The 24588-nt window shown below is 45.5% G+C and overlaps 1 protein-coding gene across 1 annotated transcript in view; it reads right to left on the bottom strand.

Moving 5' to 3' along the window:
- Positions 1 to 175: 175 nt before the first annotated feature.
- Positions 176 to 24588, bottom strand: part of LOC120844770 (ruvB-like 2) — a 54908-nt gene continuing 30495 nt past the window's right edge. Inside the window, exons 8-11 of the mRNA XM_040216715.3 lie at positions 19974 to 20307; positions 18590 to 18719; positions 2403 to 2517; positions 176 to 358 (exon numbers count right to left, since the gene is read on the bottom strand). Coding sequence (XP_040072649.2) covers positions 330 to 358; positions 2403 to 2517; positions 18590 to 18719; positions 19974 to 20307 — 608 coding nt within the window. The 3' untranslated portion in view covers positions 176 to 329. The remainder of the gene's footprint in view (positions 359 to 2402; positions 2518 to 18589; positions 18720 to 19973; positions 20308 to 24588) is intronic.

The raw sequence follows: 24588 nt of genomic DNA, 5'->3' as shown, positions 1-24588 counted from the left end.
AGACCGTCTTAAACTTTCTGCTATTTCGGAGAGAAATGGTTTTGGGCGATAAATGGGTGTCGCTACTCTGAAGTGTAGCCTATTCGGCGACCATGGCAAGAACAAATCCGCGAGCAATCCTGCTTTCACAGCAGTGGGGCGAGGGATGGACAATGTTCCAGTGAGAATGCAACCCTTGTGGTGACCCCCATTGGTGGACGTGAGAGAGGGCTCCGTTTAATGGCTCTTGAAACATTTCGAACAATGAGGCGCAAATGAAGAGAAAAGGCAACAGAAGGGTTGAGTGATGAAGGAAGGAACGCGATTCCAGATCGGCCCGCTCACATACTTCACGCCGTCTCCATTTCCATGTCGCCCACTGAAAAGACGGGAGAGGACGACACCGCTTATTTTCTGGGCCTCGTAAATGTATTTTTTAAAATTGAACTCGCATCCTAAAATGAAAAGGATTAGGGGGCATGCAAACACCCGAAATTTTGAATGTGAATGAATTTTTAATATTCAATTCATAGTCGATTTGAGAACTTCCTATTCGGCACTTGGCAAATATTCATCCTCACCTTGACGCGCCGCGCGCACACTTCTCTGCACTCACTAAATGCATAAATAATAAATAAAAAAAATTTCGATTTTTTTTTTTTTTTTTTTTTAAACTACCATAGTATTTCGAGAGATAGCCCACGTAAAATCAAGAGCAAATCGGGTGAAAACAGGGAGTGGGCTAACTTTCAATGTACAGCCAAGTTAAAAACAAAAACAAAAAAAAACCACTCAAAGCAAAAGAATGTGAAGGTGTGTTTACACTTCGTTCACTCAACCTCAAAACCTTTAAACGAGCAGTCGCTATCGCTCCCAAACAAAATTTCAATCGCTCCGTCAGATAGGTCTTGTGACCTTTCAAACTTGTTACCGCTGCAGGGGGGATGTAAACCAAAGACGACGGTTCTTCAGAGTCAGCATTTATCACCTGCTTAAGTGTCCTCGTTTCAACCGAGGTCACCATAGGCCCGGGCAGTGCAATTACTAAAAGTGGGCCGTCTTTCGGTGCTTTGAGAAAAAATACTGAATTGCGCCATAAGTAGGGGTGGGTCATCTTTCGGGGGTGGGACATATGTCGGGATGTTACGGTATACTATCTTAGCCCCAAAGATGTAACAGCTGCGCCTAATGTTGTCTAAATTGTTACCTGCTTTCATAATTATGCGCATACAGTGAAACCCGTTTAGAACGAACCCACGTAGAGGGAATTATTGTCGATATCGAACTCACAAAAAATTTAAATAAAAATGCAAGTAAAAAGTACTTTTTATAACGAACAATATATTGGTTATATCGAACTTTTTCCCCAGGGAAGTCTTCCAAAAACGCGCTAACGATCGTCTTCTGACCTGCCCCTTCCCCCTGCCCCTTCCCACAAAAAAGAACTAGGAAAGAAAGAAAATCCCGAAAGCTCAAGTGGCGAACAAAATTGAGCGAACAAAAGCTATTCAAAAGGAAAGAAGGCTAAAAAATACTCTGCAAGTACGCACAGAAAAAGCAAAAAATACATATTTTAATCCCAGAGCGTTCGCCCACGAAGCGAAGCGATTCAGAAAAGAAGATAAGCTAAAAAAAAAAAAAGCTGGATACATGCAAAAAAAAAAAAAAAAAAGCTTTACAGCGCGTTGTTACAAGGCGGAAGTGAAGAGATGAGAAAGAAAGAGAAGCTCTCGCCTTCCAACGAACGCATCCTGGAAGTTCGTTGTAAACGGTTCTTGCTATATCGAACTACTTGCTATATCGAACTGATCGTACCGTTTCCTGCTGTTCATTATAAACGGGTTTGACTGTATTTGAAGTCAAATTGTTGCATTATTTGCAGTTTTTTTGCATGTTTCACCCCCCATATGCTAATCAGAATGCTTCGTTGCACCATCAAATCTGCTACAGCACAATGACGGTTTCATCCATGAAAATGTCGACGAAACTGTCATTGCTTCAACAACCTCCGACCGACGCGTTTAGCGTCCTATTGCACCCGTGCATCGAAAGTGGCCCCAAAGTTGCCACAAATATTGTCGCGAAAGCCAGAGTGCTGCGCTGTCGGACGTCGCGATCCTGGCCGTCAGGTGTTCGAGTCTCGAAAAAAAACAACACTGCAAGCGAATGGGAGCGTCATCGTCATCGCGGCATCCCAACTCTCGGCCACCGAAGCCTCCGAAGGCCGTCGAGCTGCTCCCGCCGCCGCTGCTACGACACTGCCGGGATCACGGCCGGCGACAGCGCTACACTTTTACGACGTCGACGGGCAGAAATCGAGGCAGGGGTTTTTCGGACGCGACAAATGCGCGAGTCGGAGATGCGTTCCGGACGCCGTCCGGGGTGGAATGTCCGGACGGGCCGGCGAGCGACCCCTTGCTCACCCATCTCGTTGAACATGAACTCCTGCTGGTACTCCTTGAGGAACTGTGACGACCTAGACTCGTCCAGGAACAGGGAGTAGACGCGCTTCACGTCCTGTATGGAAACCTCCGTGCCCTGCGTCAAAAGACAGAACCCCGTCCATGCCGTTGCTGCCGGGCGACCCCACTAGACTTCGGAGAACTCCCATAAGACAGGTGTCTGAAAGGACGCATATAAAACGAGACCACCTTTCCCCAATAAAGTTTTTTTTTTACCTGACCGCTTACACTGCAAGTTGCATTAAAGGAACAATCTAAAATTAAAGTTTGTGACAAAAAAAGTTTTTTTACTTGCCTAATTTTTATATCAATATACAAATTTTTTTTCATTTTGCGGGCAAAACTGAAACGCTATTTCTGTGGGATGATGATGATGATAAAATTTGTATCCAACTAGTGTGTGCTCCGAGTTCACTAGACCTAAGAGTGCACACTATACTGCGTTTCACGATAACTTGGCAAACTGCGGAGGCTATGACCCCCGCGACCCAATAAGAGCGTCTGAGTGAGGCATGTGACACCACGTCACGGGACCGTTTGTGTCCCTGTGCAAAAGGCAAGGCCCGGAGGAACCGGCTGTTGTCTCCTGGCCAAGAGTCGTCTGCTGTGAAACCAACCAACTTTGGATGAATGTCCACTGCTGCATCATTGCCATCCGCTAGAGTAGCGAGCTCTTTGGGAACAGTTGATGAGACAGCCATATGCGCAATTTACCTCCGCGAATCTGCGGCGGGTGCTAACGCCAGGGTGACATTTTGAGCATACGCAGCCGATTACAGGGTCTGCAATCATTCAAACATCGTTCAAAAGCCACATTGTTCTCGAAATGAGATGATTCGAATTAAGGGGTGACACCACCTTCAAGTATTGATTTTTAAACCAATCGCTCAATGTTGATAAAATTTGGAGGGTCTATTCATCTCGTTGCCTCAATGCACTGTATGACATTTCATCTCCGTAGGACAATTTTCCGATAAGCTGCAGGGGGAGGTACACAGCTACTGATGTATGTCGCTTCACTTGGCAAGAAAATTTATCATATAAAATTGCTGCAGAATATTGAGCATTTCTAAGCTTCATCCTTAAAGGGACCATGAAATGATTTTAAAATCGAGTTTCATCCGCCGCACGTTGTAAAAGGTGTGAAAAAAAAACACGAATACACAAAAATAGGGAGCCAAAAAAAATTATTTGCAATAGAACTTTTAAAAGAAAACTAGACTCTTTTGCGCCTTCTTTCCTTCGCCTTTTCACTACGATGCATCCGCGGAAACGGAGCACGTCAGCCGAATCCACGTCGCCTATTGGGTAAGAGCCTACCTCACCAGCACCGCGATCGTAAACGATAAATAGCCGGCGAATGTTTCCTAAAAGTTTTGTTAAATAATATTCAGATCCACATTTTGTAGCATAATTAGAGATGTGTGGCGAAAATTGCCAAATTTGATAATGCTGAGAGCCAAGCGCCATCTGTCGTGTGGTAAACGAAGCAACTACTGCGCGTGCGCAGTAGGGCAGGGCTAGAGCCACTAAATGAGCTGTGCTTAGAGTATCGGCCAACGTTACTAAAACACTCAGTTGGGAAACTCGCCGTCGAAACGTAGGCCGCTGGCGTCCACCGAGACCGAGCTAAATGCGACAACAGCGCCACTCTTTTTCGTTTGTCCGTACTACGGTCACCTCGAACTTTTTGAAAGCCTGTTTTTGCGTAGAAACAAACGGAAAAGACTTCTTTTGTATGAAATTTATTGGAGTTTAGTACCAGATGATGGGCGCGTGATGTTTTTTATCATCTTTAGTTTGCAAGGTTTTGCGGAACAATTAATATTGTTTTCATACAACCATGCCTCAGCGGGCCTTTCAGGTAGCACGTCCTGACCTAGGTGCATTTTAACGTCGGTAATTGAACGCGACGCGTCCGCCAGGGAGACGGGGGTGGCACCCCTGTAACCTCTACCGCTGTATCTGTTCTTAAAGCCAAAATAAAGGTCACGCGCAGTTCTTCGAGAGGCCGCCGCGGGAGAAATGGTGGCGTTGCGTTCGTCATTAGCTCGGTGCTCGGAGGCAGATTGGTGCCACTTTTTCAAAGCTGGCTCTACGGGAGTTTCCCAACTGAGTGTTTTAGTAACGTTGGTATCGGCACTCCGTTCCCCAACATTGTTGTGGGCGCCGCCATTTTGGCTCGTATGCAGAGCAGACACAACTGCCGATCGTCCTGATTCATAAGGGAGGCTTCCTCAGCATTAGAGTTGGTGTTAGGAAGGTCATCTAAGATTGCTTTGCTCTGTCGCGAACTGTTTAAACATTTGTAGAGGGCGGAGAAGCGTTTCCTGTGATTTCAGATAAAGCTTCAGATAACTGGCAACCATGATTTTAAGACACAACATGGCGAAGTGTCGTTACTCTGAAGCGTAACTTATTCAGTGGCACTAGGCAGGGCCGACAGTTACTTGGGTGGCGGCGACCGACGAACGTTTATTTTCTTTGTTTTCCTTCCTCTCAAAACTCTGACTGACTGAACGTTTATTTTTCTATGTGTTCTTCTCGCGCGTGCCGACTTCAAGCAGCAAGAAAACAGTACTTAAAACAGACCACGACGAACAAGAACGCTGGATCCACCGACTCCGACGAAGCGAGCTGCTCAGAATATAGGCCTAGCAGGCATTCCGACTCGGCGCTGCGTTGCTTCGTCGCAAGACCGTCTGCCTACGACTGGCTGGCGCGCTAAATGGAATATGCCCGCGCGACCCTTGTGGACCCTTCCCGTATTATAGTTTGATCGCTGACCTCAATTTTAGACTAAAAGGTGAGGTCAATCTCTTCCCCTTGTTTTCCGAGGCAGTGTTGACGAACACTCGTCAAAAAGGGACTCTCGTCGATTCTATCTTCTTGTTTTGTGTGATATAGAGCTGAAATAAACGCCGTATGAACTACCTTCGTAACACGGTATGTACACTTTGTTATTGGTATGCCATTTTTATTCTGACAGACTGCACGTCACTGTCGAGCTATAACAGTTCGTGGGAGGTATACGTGCAACCCTGGTCCAACCATTCTTTGCCGAGTGTCGCGTCAGTATCGAGTTGCAATCGTAAAAGAACGGTCCCGAAGCGCTTACCAACAGCGCGAATACAGCACTTCCATCAAGCGCGTGCGGCCGCTCCGAGTGTAAACAGGTATTTACGTGGCTCTTGCTGACACTCGTAGTTCAAACGTATCTTTTTTAACGTCGGCTTGCTCCTCATCTCCAAGGCCGCGAAAAACGCCACGGCAATTTGTTTCCATCTACGTCGATTTGCAAACGACTGACACGGGCCGGCCCTTTTGCCAACATTGACAGTTGGGTTGACTTCTGGAGTCTTCACCGGAAGACTCGCTGCACTTCCCAACAGGCATACCGGCGTATGGGGCTAGTCCCATGCTGTCGCTGTAGCACAATATATCTCATTGAATTTCGCTCAGCTGCGATGCGGCGATGAGAGGCGCCGGTTCAGAAAATATGTCGGTGACATCAGCGCAGTAAAACCTACCGGCGCACCCCAACTCGTTGCCGCTAACGCTCCCATTCTCCTACTGCCGAGAGAACTTCCGGTTCCGGAAACAGTGTACGTCACGGCTTGTTTTGCGGTCAGTTGGAGAGAAAGAAAAAGTCGATATTTCATTAATTTTTTGTGTAGAAGTTAATAAACCGAGACGAAAACGGATGCCTGTTCGGCATTCAGTGAACATTGACGGTTTAATGTAAAAGTTATCTGGAAAAAGTAAAAAGGTCATTTCATGGTCCCTTTAACTAGAGCATAGGCGGGTGTGGCTATCTATTTTTTACCTTTTAATCAGTTTTTTTTTCCATACAAAGTGTCGATTTGAAAAGCATTCCACATAAAGGGGCATTTCTTCTCATCAAAACTCTACTTTTTGGCAATAAGAACTTTATTTACTTATAGAAAATCAATATCTAGCTGCATTCCTCATTAAATTTTAGTTCAAAAACATCCACAGCAAAGGGTACATTCAGCACTTCATTGAAATGATAGTTTTCCTAAAACGAAAGTTCCTGTAAAAAAGTAAAATTGAGAAAAACCAGATTTTACTGGTGGTGGTGGCAATTAAAAGGCACCAAGCGCATAGGTGGTGCCTTCTGCTTGCACCCAAATCTCCTGCATGGCTCTGTTGAGCGAGTCCGAGCTTAAAACGCTTTCTTTGAGTGTCATTTTGTTGTTGGCATGTGGACATTGATTGTAAAACGAGTGAGGAATTTGGTATGCTTACAATACACAAACCAACATCAGCAAGTATGGGCGGGACAAGCATCGTTGTAATACAAAGCAGACAAGCCTACGTGACTTTCCATAAACGAATGCTGGTTTTAGTCAGTTTCTTGTTCAATCAGGGTGGGCTTTTCGATTCCTAACCATATGCATAGCCTCTTCTACATGAAAGCTGGACTTCTATAGTGTTCTTGCTCGAATAGAGTTTACACTTGAACAAAGATATTTAATGTACTGAAACTGTGAAGAAACGCTCTTTCCAACGAGAGTATGACCATCATTCTAGAGCATACCAGTGCAAAGCTACAGCAGTTTGAAAATTGAAAAAACATAGAAGTATCACATTTCAAAAACATTTGATTTTGCATCATCGGCTTACCAAAAATTATTTATTTCTCCGTAAATACTTCAGATATTGCAATAAAAATTTGCAGTTGTGGAACCACAATACATAAAAATACGAAAAACTATTTTTTTCTCAAAAATTGCAATTTTAAAGTGGTTGTCCCCTTTTAAGTATCATTGAAAAGTAACAAGTCTGTCTTTCTTCCGTGTCGTGTAGAGTAATGTCGATAAAGATGCAATCGCGCAAGTTAAATTGCCGAAAAAGAAGCTCAGAACTACTTTTTGTCGTGGACGGCGCTGTTTCTGTGGCGGTAACAAGGCCTCCGTGGCCTGGACTATGGAGTGTCATCAAGTGCCTTGCTCCAACGCCCTCATTGAGTTGCGGGGGCCGCAGCCTCCACAGTTCACCACGTTGTCGTGAAACGGAGTATAGTTGGGTATAAACGGTATCATCATCATCCCACAAGGGTACAATTTTAGTTTTGCCCGCAAATCAAATTCGTATTCTAGCATAAATGTTAGGCGAAAGATTGCCCATCCCGTTTTTCTGGCTAAATATCTGTTACATAAGAATTCACAAACATCTCCCCACCCCCAAATCCCGTCGGATGTCACGCGGTATCTAACGGGTCACGCGAATCGCATCAATTGCGCAATTTGCTGTACCGGCACGTCTGACAAGCAAGTTCATAGCAGGATTCCCCATTTTTGTCCGCGATCTCTACTCGCGATATCAGCTCCCGTCACACAAGTTGTTCCCGCGTGTATGTTGCATCGTGAAATGTGAATCTGCTGCGTCTGCAATTCGCCGTACCCGGTCTGTGACATAAAGTTTGTAGCAGATTCCTGAGTTTTTGTCCGCAATCTCGATTTTACGCGAGTTGGTCCCGCGTGTGTACTGCATCGTGAAATATGATTCTGCAGCGTTTGCGACCTGAGGTATTTGTTCCTGTAACCAGGGGTGGAACTCATGAAATGTACTTGGGAGCAGCCACGGGAGCAGCTGAAACAGCTGTTTTGAAGCAGGTTGGGAGCAGCTAAAACTATGTTCTGGAGCAGGCTAGGAGCAGCTCAGATCAGTTTTCATTGCACTTCAGCTTGTGTCTTAGACGAGCACTGGAGCAATTTTGATTGTGCTTAGCAGCACAGATGAACATGAGTGGTTAGGGACCTAGGCAGATGGGATAACAGTGGAACAGATGCGAAAACTTGAAACTTAGTGAGCCTTAATGCGAATCAAAAAGCAAGTACCCTATGTTTCTGAAGATAGCGTCCTTGATATTTTCTAAGTGGCTTTCAGCAGCTCAAAATGCAAACCAGCACTGCTTATCGCACAACCCACACGTGCTCAACATAGTATTATATGTGCGAACCACGTGACGTGCGTAAGCAAGGGATGTGCAGTAGCACGGAGTAACAGGTCAACAAATTTCGAGTTAATCCTATTGTGCAACTTTAAATCGAAGCAGCAGACTACGATTAACAAAGATATCGTATTTGAAGCAATAAGCAGGAGCAAGGTTAATGTACGCCGAGATCTACCACTCACGTAAGAGCTGCTGGCCGGTAAGGTTTCGGATCAGACCGCGTTTCAGTCCTATCAAATCGCGATTTATCTTGCAAGAATGCGGTTCCAACTTGTAACGATGAAGTATTAAAAGGAATATTTTGCTCATTTGTTTTCAACTGGCTGACGTCCGGATCCCGGATCCCAGGCCGCAGAGCCTCAGGCACCTCAGCCGACTTGCTTAACCGCTTATGGTTGAAGAATAACAATCCAGTCGCAGGTGGTGTAGCGCTTAGAATCAGAGTTTTTTCGCGCGCTTCCGACTCGAAATACACAGGGAAAATAAACGGAACAAAGGATCGCAAGGCCGACCAGGCTAAACGCGCTCATTTTTGCCAATCGGGTCAATAAAACCGAAACCAAGACAAAATAAAAAGTTTTTTGGCGCACGTTTTGCGATCTGGAGCATAATGGCACGAGGTATTGGCTGTGGCGCAGTTTCTGCAACATGGCGTAGGATGGCGCAGACACATGCGTCTGGCGCAAAATGGCGCAGCCGTTCCACCCGTGTAGCACATGAGTTTGTTGCGGATTCCGGCTTTTTTGTCCACAATCTGTGCGCGCGATATCGGTTCCCATGACAGGCAAGCTTGTAGTGGGTTCCCGCGTATTAATTGCAGCATAGAAGTTGAATCTGCTGGGTCCGCCATATTTGTTCCCGTGAGGTGCAAGTTCTGCGCAAGTTTCCGCGAGTTTTCGCACCGTGAAATTTAACACGTCTGACACCTGCGGTATCCTTTCCCGTGACACAGGAGTTCATAGTTTATTCCCGCGTGTTTATCGCATCGTAAAACGTGAATTTACCATGTCCGCAATATGCGGTCTCAGTTCCCGCATCACATGGTTTGTAGCCGGTGCCAAGGTGTCTTTCATTCATTTTCACAGCAGAGCTGTTAAGGGCTAGGTTCCCGAGGATCGTGTCCGGTACCGAACAAATGTCGACACAAAACTCTGGACAGCTACCGCCATCTATGAACGACGGCGACAGCCAGACAACTGGCTTGCCGTCCTCGCTCATAGATGGCGGCAACCTTTCCAGCCCTTCCACTCTGGTTTTCACCAGAGTGGAAATGCTAAATTTGTCTAGGCATCGTCCTAGATGTCGTCCTCGAGTGCGGCGAGCGCTCACGGAGGCCGCACTCCGTGTCAATAGCTCGAGAGGGCGCCACTAAAGCATGTTCTGGATAGGCTGTATGAAGCAGGCAGCCAGAGCGGCTCTCATTGCTTTTGCTGCGCCATTAAACACTAATTCGGCATGACACTTGATTGGCCACAAACGACAGCAAACACGGGGTAAAGACCAGTTCAGAACAGGAGCCACTTCGCACTGCCATACCGCCAAACGGCCAAACCGCAAGCCAAAGCTGCTCGCCGAAGGCCTTTGAAGCGCTCAGAACCGGTCGAATCCCCGAGCCCGTATTCGCGACTCCAGCGACCTATAGGGGGTGCCACCACCAAACAAACATGGCGGCTGGGTCCAGGTCGCGTCGGCTCGGCCGGGCCGCCTGAACGGGGGGGCGCATTCAAATTAACAAATTTTCATTTCTCGAATGCCCAATTTTATGGGTATTTGAGCCGAGACGGTTAAGTGTAGCCGGTGCACATCAGCTTGCAGAGCATAGTTTTGTTTTCCCGGTGTTTTTTGTTCTTTTCATGTGAAACTTTCGTTTCAAAGATTTCATTCAAAACCGAAACTATGGGCTCCAGAGAGATGGTAATAGACTCTAATCAGTTTTGATCATCTAAGAAAAGCCGCGATGACTATAGAATTGTTCCACCGAGAGTAATTTTCAGCTAACTCGCATGCCTCGACCATGCGACTTATCTGTCCGCGAAATCGAGCTTTTGTGCGTAGAGAATACATGAGGTTTTTCACCAACCTAGAAAAATTCTCACATAATAACGGCTGCGCGGATCTTCTTGAAAATTTTGGCTTTAAAGACATTGAGTCATTATCGAGACATTAAGTGGACCAAATGTTTTATTATAAATTTAATTACATCTTAAAAAAATCATGAAAATGGTCAAAATCGGCTAATTCGGCACTCTTGCGTTCGGAGCGAATTTACAAAATTATCTAAATGCAAACAGAAAAAGTGTTTCGCTTAATGTCTTCTAAATTTATTACGGAATCGAATAATATCCAAATTATTCATGTAAGTCGATCTGTTCCGTAACTACAAGGAATATAAAGAACCAAGGTGTCGTTGCTTGTTTTCGTTGTTTTTATGGTACCTCCCTCTCCCGTGCGGTGGCGCTCGCTGTCCACGAATTGCGAAATCGTCCGTTCGGAGATCGGCCGGATCGGCACAATGCAAGGTGTTCTTCCGCGGCCGTATTTCGCGCCCGTATCCTGTTTCATTCTGCACGCCGAGGCGTCAGTGTGCGTGTCTTGCTTTCCTGGTTCTCGGTGGGGAAGTCTCCGTGTTTTCGCACGTGGCAAATTCACCTTGGAGCTAAGGGTCAAAGACAACCATCCTGTGGCAAGCGAACCGCGAGGTGTTCCACAACCTCACGGTCCATCAATGCATTGTGCTTGTTTGTACTTTTTTTTTTCTTTTAAAAACAGCGTTTTTTGGATTTTTTTACGCAAAGTTTTATTTTATCGTTCTTTCACACAAACGTCCTTTGGCCTTGGGGTCACTAAAATCAGGGATGAAACGTGCACAGAGTAAATCATTCTTTGCCTCCTTTTTATTTTTCACGGACGTCCTGTGACCTCCGTACGGTTCGTGGTCACCGCAATCTAACACGGGGAAAAACGGGTCGCCTGCTCTGTAGTCAGGGTATTCCAAAGGGTGGCTGATAACTCGCTGTTCTTCTGGAAATTCACATATTGCCCAAAAAGGTGACATGGGTAATGATTAGGGTATGTTTTTTCCGGTGTTTATTTTTGAGCAAAAATCGGTGCATGTTTTTCGGTGCTTATTTTTTGAACACCAGTGTATTATAGTTGAACGTCTCGTGATGACGCTAAAAAGCATTGATAACCAAAGAAAAATGCGATTGGACAAGAACATTTCCAATTTCCAATTCTATTCACATATCTCATACGCTCTTCTCATGGGAGCATCTATCCCGACGAAAAATGCCCAAACCATTGAGCTGTGAACGCATACGCAGTGTACAGTCTACGCTCATTACAACAGACCTGGTTACAACAGACATTTGGATATAACATAACGATCTGTGAAGTTCGGTCAGTTTTCCTCTATGTACCACTGACTCAACTTCATATCTGCATACAACATACTCCTTTTACAACAGGCCGAAACCTTGGTTAAAATCAAGGTCTGTTGTAACGAGCTTAGACTGTACAATCTTTTGGCCTAGAGAGCTATTGCGCAAGCTCGAACGCGCTTCACAGCCCAGTAGACCAAGTTGGTGACACCCAAAAGGCGAGTTTTTGAACGGTCTGTAGTAGGCAAATGAAACAAATAACAATCAACGCATGTCAGTTCTCCAAGCGAAGAGGCGCGTTTCTAAGGTCAATGGTTCCGGATGGCACTAATGTTGTTGGCGTTGTCTTCCAAGAACCACACCGACCTCTGAATAGGCACTGGAAGGATGGAGAATCGACGAGAAAAAATGTTTCACAAACTTCTACAGAGGAGGCGTTTCGAAGAAACTAGCCGTCGCTAAGCCGGGAACAGTCATTGACTGGAGTGTTTTGGCTTTACCCAGGCCGAATATTTCCAACCACCAGAGTTTTTCGGTTGTAACCAATTTAGTATTTTCGTCACCGGCGGATGTTTATCAACTCAGAATAATAAAGTTTGTCCTGATAATTATGGCTTTTTTTTTTTTTTTCTTGGTGAATAGAGGTGATTTGTTGAGTTCAAAACTGTGCATTATCAAAATAACAAACATTGAAATGCTGAACAGCGGATAATGAAGTTGCTAAAAGGCCAAAGCGCCGGAAGGCAACCCTGAACTGCAACAATATTGTTTCTCTAAGTCGAGGTACAGGTCTTTAAATGTGCAAAACTGCTAAACAGCTAATATTAGGGGAAAAAAAACATGCCATTTTGAGGCTTTGCAGTTCAGAATATTGCAGGTACAAACGCCTAACAGACTTGCTAGCATTAAAAAATATATGTTTAGATATCAAAGAATGTGATGTAAAGCATAGATAAACTGCCAAGTATGGTTGTCCCAGCATTGTTTTGTGTCAAGACCCACTACCTTAACCACGTTTTGAGAACGTCCTCATCAACAAATAGCACCCAACTTGGAAATTTTTACCATCTTGAAAACCCGAAAGAACCAAAAAGTAGACAACATACAGCGCACGGACCCCCCCGTATGCATGTTGTCAGCTTTTTGTTCCCAAGTCTCAGGTTTTCAAGATGTTTAAAGCTCTCCAGCTCCCCTGCATGTTCTCGGTTATTTCAACTTTGGGAATTTTGTTTTCAACAGTAATGAAACCGTATCCCTAAAACTTTCCATTTTCTCCTAAACAGGGTAGGTAAAGGGTAGTTAGCTGCAAAGTGGAATAGCTTTACAAAACATTGTGTTAGCTCTATGGTGTAAGATGAACCCTTGGGAACTACCGCAAAGTTAAAAAAAATAGTTTTATTCTAAGGTCATCTATCTCAATTACCACAAAAAAATTTCCAGGTCATTTAAATTATATCTTGGCCATATCTCTTACTGGAGGAGAGCTATTATTATGGATTTAATTGAATATCAGAAATTACATTTAAGAAATATATTTGTATGTTGATCTTGAACGAAATAAGGGGAAAAAATAAGAAATATGGCCTAAGAAACCTCATCTCCCCTTCAAGCTAAAGGCCACGATTCATCTCCCGTAAAACTTACATTACAAGATGGGCACTAAACCCACCCAGAACGTCTACCAAACTGTATTATTCCGAATTCCCCTACTTTTCCAGGTTTTCCCTGACTACTTAAATTCTCTGACCGACTTCCTGCAAAATAATTCCGACTACTGCCATCACAAACACTAGTCATCATTCACAAGGTAAAATATTTTATTTGAGTCGCTCTTGAAGATGTTTAGAATAAAACATTGTCCGGGGCCTATTGTTTCAAAGTGTTCTTCATCAAGACGAGAAGCCTGCAACTGTGCTTCACTAAAGATCCTTTGCTTCTTTTGTTGAACCTCCTTCACGAGAGTGGCCACTCTCTTCTTTTTTTTGGCCTCCAACGCGTCCAATTTCTCTTGCCTCTCTTTTTGTAGCTCCTCCTTCCATCGGGCGCTAGCAACACGAACCATCTGCCTCATCCTGCTCGCAAGATCAACCATCGCCGAGGCTCCGTCATACACCACACTCTGTGCCGTCGGTGACACTCTCTCAAGGTTTTCGACACTCCTTGTTCACAGAATAGGCCCTTCTCACAGCTGCATTGACACGAGACAAGCAGAGAATTAAAAGTTTGACAAATGAAAAGGACTCTTTCTTGTCCCACAAACACAAGTCCTTCGACGCTACCCATAAGATCTCAGTGAGCATACCCCTACGTAGGAACAATGGGTTCGCTCTGCTTCTAAGTCAGTCAGTCAAGCTGCTCCGTTACCACCTTCAGTGCAATGCACAGTTGTTTTTCACCAACGTCCAGGGATGATGCACTAGCCGGATCCAAGCAGCTTGCAACTCTTGTCAACTTGCATTTAAAGAGTGACCTTTTCGTCGTTTTTTGTGAGCACGTCTTCACGAAGGAAATACAAACTTTTCTTTAAGCCGAACACGTTCAGGTGCGATGGTTCCGAGATCTTGCGAAGCTCGTACTTAGGGGCAAACCCAATGTCGAATGCGGCAGCAGCAACGGTGCTACCACGCTTCTCCAAGTCGATCCTGGGCCGCTTGGAAGAGGCGATTCGGTGCAGGAACAAGGAAGGCAAGCGTCGGCTTGTCTGTCTGAAATTCACCCAGAAATGGCTCAACTTCCTCGGCGGTCGAAAGCATGAAAGCCAACTCCACAGACAGCATCTGATCATTTACTGCCTTTTCAACAGCGCTGTAGCTAGCCCAAACTGGCTTCCTTTCTGTTTCTTTGTGCACTCCAAAGAGCTAACCGAGTTTGGAAGAATATCAAGTGCTCTCGGGATCACCTCGCAATTTTCGAGCCAGGTTACTGAGCAGAACTTCAACGGAAACTGAGTACTCTTCGTGAAAAGAATGTCGTCGGCATGACGTGCTGGCACACACTTGAACAGGTTATACCTCTTAGGAAGAAACACTACCAGGTCCCAGTGTGTCGCCGAGTGACCTGTGTCGAAGGCACCATTGACAACATAGAGTTTGCAGATTCCAATGTCCAAGAGTGCCGGACGCTCCAAGTTCTTTCTCGAGCGACCTCAGAAACTTCAAGCTGACATTTGGCCCGTCCATTGACCCTCGCAGTATCTTCGTCCACTTAATGCCTTCTGTGGCTTTTCTGAAAGCAGATGCCAAGTCTTCTGTGCAGGTGTGGCCCAAGAAGCACAAAGTTAGGCAGCGAGTTTTCACAGTGGCATCAGTTTGGTCCTAGAACTTGATCGGTACATCCATCTGTCCTTTCTGACGGTAATTCTGGTGGTCGCCTCTCTTCTCTCACCTTGATTCAACAGAGCGGCCCTCCCTTGCCGCCAAAGCTACTCTGGATCCTTTCCAGTAGATCACAACTGCTGGGCTCAGAGAGCACTCTGACATTCTCGGACGAATCATTGAAGTAAAATTTCTTGACATTGGTAATAGATAAAAAAATGAAAGCCGTTTACAACTCGCTGTAATGCCGAATGAGAGTGCAGCTCTTGAGAAGGAGGAGGGAAGGATACTGAGGGAAAGGTGTACCCCTCCTCCCTCCTCCTCACGTCCTCATCCTGTCTGCTACTCCTCCCTCCGAGCGGCGTCGCCGTCGCCTCATGAGGGTCACGTGACCTCACGAGGGTCACGTGGCCTCTTGGGGGTCATGTGACGTCACCGGGTCACGTGACCTCATGATGGTCACGTGACCCCTAGAAGTCACGTGACGATGACGATGCGAATGCCGATGACGTCATCAATGAAGATGACGATGACGATGCGGATGCCGATGATGTCATCAGTGACGCTGACGATGCTGATGCCGTCATCAGTGACGTCACACGTTACATCATGCACAGCTCAATTACGGCGACGGCGACGCCGCTCAAGCCGGAAACGGGCATTTAAGAGCTGCGCTCTAAAATGAAAGCCGCTTACAACAGCCTGTAACGCCGAATTAGAGCGCAGCTCTTGAGGAGGAGGAGGGAAGGGTACTGAGGGGAAGTTATACCCCTCCTCCCTCCTCCTCATCCTACCTGCTACTCCTCCTCCCTCCATCCCTTCCAGCTCCTTCCCTCCTCCCCTCCTCCTCCTCTCCCCCTCGTCCTCCCTCTCCTCTTCCCTTCTCCTCCTCCTACCCGCACAGTGCATCATGGGAAATGTCCCATAATGCACCACGCGGGACCCTCGTGACGTCACACGTGACGTCACGAGGGCCCCATGCGGTGCATTATGGGATATTTCCCATAATGAATCGCGCGGTTATGCCGACGCCGCTCAAGCCAGAAACGGGCGCCCACGAGCTGCGCTCTAAAAAAACATTTTACAGCAAACGATGAACGATTAAGCAAAATTTATGCTTGCAACATGAAGATATAACAGCTGTGACAGACTACATACTGTTCTATGCATCAACATGCAAAAAAAGAAAAAAAACTGCAGCATGCAAATTGATTTCTGCAGAACGAAACGAAAGCCAACGTTTCAAACTAGTTTTCAGCTCATCGCGTTTTCGAGTAATTGCGCTGCGCTAGCGGTCATGCGTCAACAGAACGGGCAAATATCAAATGGTTTATCGCATTTTTCTCACAGCACAATATCGTGCAAACATCACCTGCAAGACAGCGCGGTTTGCCATGTGACACAGGTGCATAATGGTCGGATCTCCCGTTATTTTACGACATAAACCTTTGAACATACTTTTACCAAACCTGAAAATTCCTTGAAATGTCCACAAAACCCAATAAAACAGCGGCGAGCTCCGCGAGCTGTTTCTTCATCGGTTAGGCTTAGCGTGTTCACCGCCGTGAGATGTACAATCTCATAAAAGCTCTGGGAATACTTCCCACGTCGAGTCTTCCTGTCACGGTCAGAGGCGGATGTTGGTCCGTCCGTCATAATCCTCGCACCGTCAAAAGTACAGGCAATTTGTAGAACCAGATATTTATTGCCGTCATGCCGGACCCCGTACACCACTGCAGGCCACTGTTGGCCCACCGTCAACAAAACCGCGTGATCCTTGTCCAAGTACCACGTGACGCCTGCGCCACTCCGCACTTTGACGGCTAGAGACGGCGTGCTAGGGAGCGCTCTGAGAGGGAGGGGTGCCCTCAGAAAGAACCGGCCGATCGGGCCACCGCACCCCCTTTTCACCACGCAATTTCGCATGCCGTGGAAAAAGTGTTTGAGAGCGCGGCCTTGACAGAGAGCCATGCCTCGGTCAAAGTCGCATGCGAGGCTCAATTTAGCTCCAGTTGCGTCGTGCGAGGCGCGACAAAAGCGCCACCTGCGCAGGGGACACGTCGTGATCGTGTAACGACTTCCTTTCTTTACACAACGAGACCAAAGTAAGGCGCGCAGGTAGTACGGTTGCAAAGATATAGGCAATATCAATGTTACATGTTTTCGTTACCTGCGATTTTAGCAATCGACATCCCAGTGACCGCAATGAAAGGCGTTTCAAGTAAAAAAAGATGAGCGAACGCAAATGTCGTCGTCGCTGCAGCGCCTCAAACCCCCGGCAGCCAAAACTTCCGCGAACTGTCAAGCTGCACCCAGGAAAGAGCGGGCGTCTTTTACACTCATATCCGCTGTTGTGACGCCACGAGGATTGTGGCCGGCAACAATGGGACCCTTCTATGACAACAAGCGGAAATCGAGGGGCCACAAACAAAGATGCAGCAAACACACCGGTCAGAGACGTGATGAAGGCATTGTGCAGGATGCTTCCGAAAACGCGGGTCAAAATCACTTCTGCAAAAACTATGCATCTCACCGAAAAAAGGTGGATGTCGTAGTGGTCTGTCTCAAAGGCAGGAAAATGATTAGCTTTCAATATAATTGCATCCCTATAATTAATTTCGTGGAACTAAATTGTTAATTATGAATTCTAAAGGGACGCTTTCTATTGGAATCTTGCTGAGCATACTTGAAAACTACTAAAGGCACCCACATTACAACGATATAAGGCATGCGCAGCACCTTACGGCATTCCAAAAATATGCTTAATTTAGGCGTGTTTCTGGATTTCGGTTTTTTAACGGAGCGTACCTCCACGCTGACAATCCCCCCCCCCCCCCCCCCCCCGTGTCTACAAAGCGAAATGTGCGTCCACTGCCACCGCTATAAAACAAGACAGCAAAATCGGTGTCTGCACGTCGAGGGCTCAGACTTTTAGGTAACGTTCACCAAGGAAGTCCGTTTTACCGCTTGAAATTTCGAGGCCTAGTTCTCTCTGCGATGGCTGGGAAATTTTATTTAAAATCGCCGATTTGCGCGGAGAGTGACTGAAACTCCCTCCAATTAATGATGTCCGTCTGGCCTTTGACTTTGACTCCCACATTAGTACTTCCTTTTTTGCGAGCCTTCCCCCTCTTTCAAAAAGTGAATGTAAGATTCACTTGGCCTCCAGATGTTGCTTGTTGATTTTCATCTTCCCAAAAGTTTCTGACGATGACACGCGGTGAACAACTACTGGCACATCATACGGCTAGGAATTTGTAGGGAAAGCTACCAAAAATTTCTGCGGGTCGAGCGAATGTTTCCTTGAATTTTCTTGAAAACTGACGATTTTAAATAAATTTGTATGGTATGCTTTACGAAAAAAGAAAAAAAAAACTTAATGTGCAATGGTTAGCAACGTTAGAAAGAAATACAAATTAGTTCCTGGGGCCCTTTAGGGATAATATGTGAAATTAAACCAAGCCGACGACGCACCTTCCTCTTCTTGCAGACCAGGTGTGCGGCCGTGATGAGCTGGATGGCGTAGCGGAGGGTGGTCTCCATCCCGATCTTGGTCAGGACCATCAGGGCCTCGTCACTCATCTCCACGTCCTCTTCCTCGCACCTGCAGGGCACACATGTCGGCTCTCTCGCCACAGCTACGGCATCCGTGCTCGCAACGAGGAGAAGAATATACAAAGTTGCAAGCCTCCTTCGGTGGTGAGCCACCGGAGGAAGCTTGTAACTTTCTACTCATGCTTACTCTGCTCTCTTTTCATTTATTTACACAAGTACCTACACTGCCCTCGGGACTTCTGCGAGTTTTGGAATTACGCGAAAGGTTTACGTATGCAAAGAAATAGCATCGTTGCCCTGTGCCAATCCAAAGCACAGCTTGGGATCGATGCCATTTCTTTTTGAGTATGCAAAGCTTTTGCGTACACTAATTCTAAAACTCGCTAATATTATACCGGGGTTATGGCAGAAAAATATATGATAGAGAACAAATTAACATTGTAAGTTCAAATATGGTAATGTCTCGTTCCCGAAGAAACAGTCTCATACACAGTTCGGTGCGGGCCGCTCGTGATTTAATAAATTGGTGAATTAATAAATGAGAAGGGTACTACAATAAGTGAATACAGTAATATATGATTGAGTGAATGAATGAAAATGGTATAACAATAAATTGATGAATGAATGGATGACTAGATGGATGGATAAATGAGAAGAATATAACAGTAAGTGAATACCTTAATGAGTTATGTATCAAGGAATGAATAAACGAGAAGCATAAAACAATAAATGATTGAATGAGAAGGGTACAAGAATTAGTGAATGAAAAATGATTGACGAATGAATGAATGAATAAATGAAAATTATATAATAATTAATAAACAAACAGGGTACAATGGGCAATTAAATTAATGGCACGAATCAGTGAAGGAATAAACGAGAAGGGTACAATAATAAGTGAATAAATTAATGATGCACGAATGGAAATGTACTACACTGAATGAATAAGCAAATGAATATACATGGATGAATAAATGGGAAGTTTACAGCAGTTAATAAATGAATTAATAAATGGATGTATAAATGAGAAGAGTACAACACAACTGAATAAATTAACAATGTATGAATGAATAAATGAGAAGCATACAACAATGAATGAATTAATGGATAATTGAGGAGGGCACAAGAAGTGAATGAATGAACGATGTATGAACGAATATGTGAATAAACGAGAAACATAAAACAAGGAATGAAGTAATAAATGAGAAGGGTACAACAATAAGTGAATGACCGAATGACTGAACAAGAAGGGTGCAACAAGGAATGAATGAACGAATAAAAGAGAAGTGCAAAGAAAAGGCACCTGATGCGGAGGATGTGCTTGACCTCGCGCTCCTGGTAGGGCTTGGTGGCGATGATGACGAGGCGGTCGAGCAGGTCGATGGGGATGCCGTGGGGGCTCTGGTAGTTGGTGCCCCGTATGCGGGTGAGGCCCCGGTTGGTGGCCATGACCAGCACGGGGGCCAGGTCGCTCTCCATGGCCCGGTTGAGGAAGGAGAAGCACTCCATGTCCAGCATGTGCACCTCGTCCACAAACAGCACCCCCGGCACTATGTCCGCCTTGCCCTCCTCCCGCCACTCCGCCACCTTGGCGTTGATCTGCTCACGCACCTCTGCCTTGATCTCCCCCGTGTCCCCTACACAAAGACAAAGGGCATTGGGTCGTTTCCTCTCGTGCCATGCAAGCAAAGCTGGGTCTTTGAGAACACTTAGGAAAAACTTACCTCGATACTTTGCATAAAGCTGACTGATGCAGAATGCGTAGTTTGAATTGATTAAAATATGTGTACCGCCAAAAAGCGCAAGGACAGTCTTGCTGATAAGTATAGAGTCAAGAGGTCTGGCAAAATGTTAATATCGGCAATACTATGTATGTAATAAAGTAGTTGTGCCATGTACAGTGATGTGATTGGCCTAAGCCGTTTTGGAGCACCTTTTGGAGCAGCCAAAACGGTGTTTTGGAGCAGCAAAAGTGGCCTTTGGAGCAAGTAAAACAGTGTTTTGGAGCAACAAACGTTGCTTTTGGAGCAGCCAGAACAGTGTTTCGGAGCAGCAAAAGTGGTTTTTGGAGCAGATATTCTTAGAAAAATAAAAATATTTGTTTTAAGTGCTAAACGAAGAAAGGGCACTTCACTCGCCGCAATAAACAAATTATGGTCAAGTTCAACCACCTGGGTGTCTTTCAACATGTAACTGAAATGCCAATGACATTCTACATTTTGCAATGCCTCAGTTAAATTCTACATATATATGTACCGTTATTGATAAATAAGAACCAAACTGCACATATTAAAATTTAATTGAAAATGACCACATTAGTAAATAAGCTGGTCTATTAGTAAATATGCTAGTAGGTTGACTACCGTAGTTATATAATATAATAAATGGAAGCAGTCTCCGACTGATGAAACACGTAACTACTGCAGTGCAATGCGAAATTGTACACAAGACAAAGGTGCTTTTCTTTTTTCTTTTCGAAACATTTTAGTACAAGGCTGCTGCAAGCCTCCCTTTGCCTTTGACTAGTAATGAATTCCCACTTTCAATGTCTCCAAAGAGACATTGAGACATCCCACAAGTGAACAGTACTGTGGCCGTTGCCGAGCGATTCCGAAAAACCGCTTGCCACCGTTTAACTGGTTCCCGACGTGCCAGATTTTCGTCAAAAGTAAGCAACCATAAAACAATGGCTTGCAAGTGTCCCGGCTGGTGCCTCTGTCGTGCAGTCATGTTCGCATGCACATGAGGGCAACTTCGGCAGGCTTGCATTTGCACGTGCTTCGTCGCGCGAGCAGAGATGGCTGTTCGATCGAAACAGACACCATGCCACTCCGCTCCGTCGCCAACTGGTTCCCAAAATTGTATGCAAAATGTAATTGTCCAGCATACGACAAAAAACAGTCCAGCGGCAAGTGCTTGCCAGGCCGGCAGGCGAGGTACAAGCTAAACACACAGAGAAAAAGAACCTGAGCGAGTCAGGTCAAAACAATACATCGCGAGTCAGGGTAAAAAATGTACTTGGAGCGCTTTGTACAACGACTGAAGCACTGAAGCGTCAACACACGCCCACGTCTATCGTTGAAATTGTTTTTAAAAAGACACGAAAGAGACCACAGTGTAGACGAGACACATGAACGACGAGCGCGTGAAACGAAAGGTGGCGGGAAAAACTATACCGGATGGACGATTGATACAGGGTACTTTTTGTTGGGCGGCCGCTTGCGCTACCTAGCTCATGCATGCTAAGTTACGGTACTCAGTTTAGTTTCGGTTTTGAAAGACGACCAAAATTGATCTTTTGGCGCAGGCTTGGCGCAGTTTACCCATATTTTGGCAAAATGTAGCAAGATGTAGCAGGGTTCGCCCCTTGGCGCAGTTTGGCGCAATTGGCGCAGCAATCACATCACTGCATGTACACGTCAAGCAGGCGTGTCTTATTTTCACCTCCGGAGACCTGCATCCATACCTGCCAAGTTGGATAATTTCTAAGTGGGGAAGGGAGAAAGAAAATAATTATTTTTTATTTCTTTAATTAACAACAAATTTACCATGCAAACAAGTTCATTTCATTTATATTGCACTGCTCATGCTAGCGAGATACAGCTGGGCCGCACTATCATTGCAGCTGTTTGTTGCAAGATGAAAAACTCCTTGTTTAAGTGTGGGGAGGGAGGGGTAATTTGTGTTCTCTAAGGGATTTTTTTGACAATCATACAAATTAGTCAAAATTTGGGAGTCTCCCAAGTAATATGGAAGACCCGCCAGGTATGTGAAACTCCGAGGCCAGATTCACTAAGAGGTTCTTAGGCTACGACAACTAGCTAAGAAGTTTGTAAGTTACGCAGGTAGTAAGAAGTGGAGAAATCGGTATTCGCGAACGCATTCTTAAAGGGCCCCTAAAAAGAAATATTTTTTAAAGAATCTGAGGGAGACAAGCATGTCAAAAAATTAATTTTAAGCAAAAAAAAAAATAAAATTTTTTTAGAGCAATATTGACGATGCAAGACGTGATTTAGTCGGTGGTCACCTCCTTTCCACTTGTTTTCTCTTTCGGCCTTTCGGGCGCATTGAGGAAAGGTGGATCGGCTTCGCCTTCACGTTGAGGTGGAAAGAGCGAATGACCATTCAATGACGTCATGGACTTTGCGTGCAGAATTTCATAAAAATCTCTCGCCATCAATATTGCTCTAAAATGTATTTATTTTTTCATGTAAAACTTATTTTTTAACACACGTGTCCCAACTAACCGGAAAAAAAAAATTCTTTTTTTTTTCCTTTCAAGGGATTGTTTGGTCAAATTTTGTATTAGAGAAAACAATCGAATATCAATTTACATCATTGTTATTGCCTTGAGACGCATCGTACGTGCAATATCTGATTTTTAATGCCCCTCTGCATGAGTTATTGAATTTATACCGCTCCAATCGTATCTTAGCGTTAACGCTGTTTTCGTTGGCAACATTGAAGCTCTCACGTCGCGCAACACAAAGAGAGTATTTCTGTCTCGTCGTTTGCCTGCGAGTGAACGCTGCAGCGTGCTTCGTTTTTGTTGTTGCACTTAACTTGTTTCGTGGATGGGTGAGATCCTTGTTGCGCAGTTGGGTGCCACAACCCCCGGGCAGGATATGCGAGCCAAAATGTGACGTTCCACACTTTTTCGCGAGACAAGCAGTGACAAGCAAAATGGCCAGTCCCCTCGTGTAGGTACTGGGTTCCCGTCAAGATCGAGATCCCACTTATGCAGCAATGATCTCACAAAGGAGAGCTACAGGTTGAGCTCTAAGTGGACAGAAGGCTCGTAAGCTGAGGTGTGATGCTGTGCAAATGATATTCAACTAGGTCCACCCAATCCTCACCTAAATCGGATCAATCGATTTATGCAGCGAAACTGAAACCAACAGCTAGGCCATCTGGAAACGATGCCAAAACTTGTATTCAGCACGCGTTCAGCCTGATTCTGTTTGACCCACGTGTGAAAATGGAGCGTGGCTACAATTCACCAAGCTCGTCCAAGTCAAGTGACGACGTGCCTTCGAACGATTCGCCGTTTGCCTTCGACCGGAGGACATCGCCTCCGAGAGAACAACTTGCAGCCTCATCACCGATCCAGTGGATCCGCCGATATCTGTACCCAGATGCCACTTCATGTACCTAGGCGCTGCCTCAGAGGCAAAATCTGCATTCTTCGCTTTGCAAGAGCTCCTAGTTCGACCGGTGGCTGCCGCAGTTGTGTTTGCATGAAACGCCATACGACTGTTCAAAGCTTGTGGCTGTTTTCGAGTAATATCCTGCTAAAAGGCGAGACATTTTTTGCACACACTTGGGAACTGCATTAAAAAAAATGTATTTTGGTAGGGTACAGCCTAGGAGACTGTATAATTCTGCACTAAATACGAGACAGCCATCAACCAACGCTCGTTATCCCAAACATCCGACAATCCTTTGGGTTTTGCGACATCACGCAGCACCTACGGATGTCAGCCATTGGCACTGGCGAAATTCAGGGTGCAGTCTCGTACATACGCTCATGAAAGGTTTAATTAATAAAGGGTGGCACTACCCATAAAAGCAGTGCCACCCTGCAAAAGTATGGCAACAAGCTACGCGTGCAAGAGCCACACCGAACTTGGCCGAACCAGATCTCCCCCTATTTGGCGCCTATTCAACTCCCGCCGGGAGCGGGCATCTCGAAGGGCCGGGTTTTAAAGCGCCAACGTCGCCAAGTGGCGAAGGTCACAACCACGTCAGCCTCCCTGTAGCCTTGTCCGCGAAGGTAAACTTGGTGTCAGAAACGCACCGGATTTTCCGAGGTGTATCGCGCTCTCTGACAGCTGCTCTTCAAGCACTCCCTGGAATCTGCCGTTTGGAACGAAAAATATAGCCATCTGTTCAAAACAAATACGAACGTGCCAGTGCCA

This window comes from Ixodes scapularis, unplaced genomic scaffold (genome assembly GCF_016920785.2).
Source record: "Ixodes scapularis isolate PalLabHiFi unplaced genomic scaffold, ASM1692078v2 PGA_scaffold7__128_contigs__length_106722199, whole genome shotgun sequence".
NCBI classification, from domain to species: domain Eukaryota; kingdom Metazoa; phylum Arthropoda; class Arachnida; order Ixodida; family Ixodidae; genus Ixodes; species Ixodes scapularis.
This window is presented reverse-complemented; position numbering and strand designations above follow the sequence as displayed.